Genomic DNA, 6,000 nt, shown 5'->3' with positions numbered 1-6,000 from the left:
CACGGTGGGTTTAATCGTCCTTTAAGGAACTTTATGATTACATCATGCTTGCCTATAGAGGCGCCAGTTTCATATGCGTGATATGCAGATATAGTTGTCACATACACTTTGAGTGTTGATGGGGTGAGTCCTGTGTCTAATCGCTCTTGAAGAAATATTAGAATTTCATGTATGGGGTAGTTTACTGGGTCCGTGCTGTGTGAGAGACACCAATTAGTGAACATCTTCCATTTTAGTGCATGGAGGCATCTTGTGGACGGTGCTCTGGCTTGTAAAATGGTGTTCATGACTGAACGCGTGCGTCACTTCTGACGCATGTAGTGTGCTCTGTCGGCGAGATTTGGCGACCTTGTTGTGTGCACAAGTTAAGTTTGTACATTTGTACAGAGTTGATTTCACCTCTAAAGAACTAAATTGTGCCAAAAAATGACAAAGAAATAACTAAAACAGAAATTGCGAGTGGGGTGGCCAGGCTTCGGTCTATGGTGGCCACGGCCATCCCTGGCCACCCCTAGCTCTATTACTGAGTGCGGGGGAGACGAGGGAGCGCAAAGTGTCTTTGTTTTAATTGGATATTTTGTTGTGGTAGCCTGTAAGGCTCTTTGGAACCGTTATGTGGTCAAGACCTGAACCTACTTTATAGCCATGCGTTTACTTCAAAAATAATTGCACACCTTAGAACATCCTTTAACCAATTAGAATCAAGCATTCTACAGACCCATGTAATAAATATAAATATCTTCTCATATCTTCTCTTTTTAATAAAATGTACCCTTTCTATTACATTTTACATTTATTCTTTTCAATTTAAAAGGCAGTCATACAGTCATAAAATTATTACATCACAGAGTTGATTCATCATTATTAGTGTATTATATCATTATACTAGTGTTGTCTAAAATAAAATTTCATAACTTAAGGTCCCTGTTTTAAATAAATTATATTTCATGGCATCACCAGTTATCATGATGCAACTATGACCCCTCTATCACCTTAGATTGCTATACCAGGACCTGAGTTTAATATGCATGCAGTTTAATTATACTGGATTCATAGGGCTATTCCACCAGCAGACGAAATGAGTTCAGGATTAGCCATAGCAGCAGACCTGGACTGCCAGTTTAATTGCATTTTGCTAGGTGCTGATCACACTTGAATGGGACACACTCATCCCATACTGTGAAAGAATCTGCAGCTACAGGGATTATTAGGCAGGCATATGACGAGATGCCGTGCCACTGAAAGAGCTCACTGTGGAGCACATGGAAAGCCTTTCTAGCTCAGACAACTATTAATCAGCTATGTTACAGCATAATATGTTCATTACACATAGAGCTGGCTTTAGAGTCAATTAGCTGGCATCTCCCATTAAAGTGAGCCACTGGGTGAGGGAAATACTGTTTATATGTGTGAGAGAAGGAAACTGTCACATGCTTCAGATACCACAAACAATATGTAAGAAATATCAAGTCATTCAGCACTCACAAAACAAAGACACTTCCAAACAATGCTCTTGGCAACCAGATACATTTAATTATAGAATTATGTTTCTCAGTGTTAGCAGTTTGATTTACTGTAAGATTTTATTTCACAGAATACGAATCTCTTTCTATCAGGATCAGTCTGAAATGACATCCTGTCCTTACAAACAATAAATGATTAGTTTAACTGCTAGTGCTCTCATGTTCAAAAGCTGACTGTTCAGCTCTTAGCCCTCTCTTGGCACTGTGATAAAACCCAACAAACAAAAGTGATCACAGAAGATCTATGACAAACTCTGTGGTCTTTTTTTAGCTTTCAGTCAACACATAGATCACGATGGTCCTAATCAGGCCATTACATATTCAACAAAACAAAAAGAGCAGCATCATCATACAAATATCATCAAACTTAAAGCAATTTCATATTTGATGAGTTCATTTTAAAGCATTTTAGGTCTGAAACTCAGAACATAAATAAAGAAAATAAGAATAAATTAAAAAACAAACATTTAAAAACCACAAAAATACAGTCAAGTTGAAGATTGGGCCCTGTTGGTGTTTGTCGGAGTGTGCGTTTCGACATGCTAGAGAGCAAGGCACATTAAGTACATTCCCTGTTACCCTTTACATCAAGTTTACAGTTAAAGAGTGTTTCCCTATTTTCATGTCATTAACGTGTTTTATCTCATACTATTTGAGGATATATGGATAACCACTTATCTTTAACAGGCAAGGTTGTATAAGAAAGAAACCATTAGTATTAGTATTAACCATAAGTGAAATGGAATTTTGACTGTTCATGCATTTTAATCAGGGATCAAATATTCAAAATTTCATCAAGTGCTCTTACGTTTCATTATTCTCTGTAAAATCCTCCTATTGAACCAGATGCAACAACGGTCTCAAAACACTCTACACATGCTGCTTAAGAGAACTTGCCAAATACTATCTGTATACAATATTAAAAAGTTAACTCATTTCATCACAATCTTATCATTTAAAACGTTAAGATGACACCTTTTCAAAAAGTATGATTGAAATTTTAGACTTTGAATAAATACTTTTCTCTTACAAAATGCATTATTACATAAAGGGAGTGAAACAATACAAGAAAACAAACACGTTTCATCACCGTTATTCAAAACAGGAACAAAAAAGCAGAATGCAGTGTAAACTTGCGAAATTCACATATATAGTGCATTATTTACTTTAGAAGACACCAGGAGCCCTTGAATCTCACCTTAATGTTTTCAGTAGCAAGTCATTCGCATTAATAAAATGGCACAACACAATTGGATTAAGCTGCTCAGAGAAATATTAAAAAGGCAACCTGTTCATGCTTACCAGGATACACAATGTGGTATAGCAAGCATTACCAACATACTATATATACAGATAAATATAGATACTCTTTGAAATATTTCAAGAATATATTATGCTCTAATAAGATAATTTCTTTCAATAAAATAAGTTTAAATTGAGCATGCTAAATCAAAAAGCTTTAAAAAAAAAAAAAGATTGTATAAGTATTAAAAATCAAAGGCAGCCAACTGGTTGGATGAGCTCATGACAGGATGTGCTTATGATCTGACCAGTGTGGGCACAGCGGTCAGTATTTTTGGTTTTTATCCAACTCTTCGATGCAAGATGTTTTCTGGTGGATGTTTTGGTTTGTAGTTGGGATTCAAACTCCGCCTCCACTGCGGTCAACTGAGATGGGTCCTCTTAGATCCAACCCCTCCTCCACAGTCTTCATCAGGATGGCCAGACGACTGTCAGAGATATGCCCCCTCTGGACCGCACTCATGAGCTGAACAAATCAGACAGCAAAACAAAGTCATTATCAATCCTAACCAAAAACAGTCGACAGTAACTTGTGTTTTAATACCCCATGAAATCGAAATTGGATGTGACTTTAAGCTCTAAATGTCTGTTAGCTCTAAAGCCATCTATATGCTAGTGCAGTGTTTACAAACCTTTTTTGCTGCCACAGCACCACCAGAAAGGCTCAAGTTCCCCTTCAGCGATGCAATACCAAAGATGTGTACCAAAGACTATATAATTTTACGTTACCAGTAATATTGATTATTGAGTATTATTGCTCAATCTGTATTGGGTTGATCTATTGACATGCCTTTTAGGAATGTGTATTGATTTCCTTTCAAATTATAAACACGCAATTATATTAAAATCCAATTTAATTTAGCTATTTTAGATAAAATGTCCCTTTTGCTTACAAATGAGTATGTAATGCAGTTAATTATATAGGGGACCTTCTAACTTGGTACATGTTAAATTATTAATTTTACAAATTCTATTTTATCATTAGTTTTTCATAATTTTAAAATGTACAAATTCCATGTATTCAATCAATATATATGGTGTTTTGAAATTGCATATATTATATTGCATATCTTCATTTTGTTACATGTTTATTGTTTACATGAGTAATTTGTATTATTTACAAGTATTAACATTATGTTTAACAAGTTCTAAAATGATAGAATAAGAATGGTGGCAGTTCAGAGAGCGTCTCAAGAGTGTTTTGGTAGAGCACACATTAACAACAGGGCTTCATAACTGCATCCATGCTTTGTTTTGTGATTCGATTTAAATGTTTCTTTTGTGTTGTTTTTGATCAACAACTGACTGTAAAGAACAAAAGGGGTATTAAAACCCTTTAAACTCTATGGACTCACCGGCAGGTCCATAGGGGGTGCTATAGCGTGAAAAAAGTCACCTCATACATAAATCAGGCATCTGTGGTATAATTTGAAAGCGTACAATCTGAACTTTTAATAGAACACAATCACTGTTGCATTTATGTCACATAAAATGACAATATAAGGGCTGAAAACATCCACAACGCAGATAAGTGCCACATAGAGGTAATTGGTGGAAATATTAATATGAATATAAAAGTCTTTCACATAGCACTTATGGACCAGTCAAATATCAACTGAAAACTCTCATTCTCAAACATATGACAATAGAGTTTATTTTGTTACCATAATACCACAGTTTAAATGATTTTCAAAAGAAACACAAAGTGAAATGGGGTTTCTGTAAGACATCACATAAATATGTCATGTTATGTCTTAGATATCCAGAACAAAATATGCACTCCAGCAGACTATTGGTGATAAATTGTTTTATATCATCGCAAAGGGGAGAGTCTCTGATTTCTAATGACACCTAATTCAGCTTCTAGTCCACTCATAGGCCGCGATATTCAATGAAACAATGGGGGCAGTGCATGAACTGAAAATAAGACTGAATGTCTATGGCACATCTGTGAGGGCTGAAATATGTTATAGCACCACAGATCTGCATACTGTGATGAATAGGCAAAAGAGGAAAAAAATGTCCTAGTACATGTTGCCATTGAGTGGAATAAAATAAGACTTTATGAATGGAAGTAGAGTGATCAGAACAAGAACTACATGCTTACAAAATTAGGAAAAAAAGATTGTAAACACATACAATATTTTTATATTGGGAGGTTTTCTAAAAAATGAGACCAATTTTTTGCAAATAGTCCACAGTAGTATGTGTGAATGGTGAGCGAAAAATTGCAGGCGGCAGCCCAAAAATGCACCAGAGTTTAAGGGGTTAAAAGAGGCATTATTCAATGACAAATGCAATGAGTGGATCTCGCCTTTGGACACACATTACATGGGATGAGTCAAATTAAACTCAACATGCAGTGAAAGTATTTTGATGCTTAAAAAGATTCAACTTAAATTTGAATCAGATGATCAGTGGGAGAGCGAGATAAATGGGGTCAGAGATGCCAGTTTGAGAGAGATAGAGAGAAGCATGTGGCCACGCTGTTTATGTTTGACATTAAAAGTTAAATTGACTATTCTGCCGGTTCCCGCCTCCTCCTTGTCCATCCTTTAACTGTTACAGTGGTGCTGAAAACCTGGGAAGGAGGAGGGATGCGCTGTCGCGGAGTCTGCCAGAGGAGCAGCAGCGGCCAGGAAGTCGGAGGAACTGCTGCCGTCCACCAGGGGAGGAGCGAGCTGTCGTCCACCAGAGGGCGGAGGAGCAGCTGAGGACTGGGCGATGCTGTGTCCGGGGACCAGTGAGCAAGTTTTTGCTCCCCTCATCTCTCCTCCAGGTTCCCAGGAGGTAGGGTGGACCACCAGCTGACAGAACGGCCGTGCTGTGTGTGTGTGTTCGTCTTATGTTTTATGTTGTTTTAAGTTTATGTTTGATATTAAAAATTACTTTGACTGTTCTGCCGGTTCCTGCCTCCTCCTTGCCTGTCCTTTAACTGTTACAAAGGGTAAATAATTATGTAGCAACTTGTAAGCAACAAACGTTTAAATCTGAAACCATTATTGGCCTTCTGGTTTGGCCAACAAGTTGACATCATGATGACTGAACGACGCTATATCAAGTATCAAAATGTTGTTCATGGTAGTGATGCAAACTAAAGACTGTTGGCTTAAAGAAAAATGTTGAGCCCTTCAATAGGTCCTGCCCAAACTTCCCATTTCAATTGGAAATACAT

General features: G+C 37.0%; 1 protein-coding gene across 2 annotated transcripts in view; it reads right to left on the bottom strand.

Annotated features, from left to right (window-relative positions):
* Positions 1-1,516: 1,516 nt before the first annotated feature.
* LOC127647041 (glycerol-3-phosphate dehydrogenase, mitochondrial-like) overlaps positions 1,517-6,000 on the bottom strand; it is a 57,696-nt gene continuing 53,212 nt past the window's right edge. For both annotated transcript variants that reach the window (XM_052131103.1, XM_052131104.1), the window contains one exon: positions 1,517-3,291. In XM_052131103.1, the coding sequence (XP_051987063.1) occupies positions 3,166-3,291 (126 nt within the window). In that variant the 3' untranslated portion in view covers positions 1,517-3,165. The remainder of the gene's footprint in view (positions 3,292-6,000) is intronic.

The sequence above is a fragment of the Xyrauchen texanus genome, chromosome 7 (assembly GCF_025860055.1).
Source record: "Xyrauchen texanus isolate HMW12.3.18 chromosome 7, RBS_HiC_50CHRs, whole genome shotgun sequence".
NCBI classification, from domain to species: Eukaryota; Metazoa; Chordata; class Actinopteri; order Cypriniformes; family Catostomidae; genus Xyrauchen; species Xyrauchen texanus.
The sequence above is the reverse complement of the archived record's forward strand: the minus strand, read 5'-3'. Positions and strand labels throughout refer to the sequence as shown.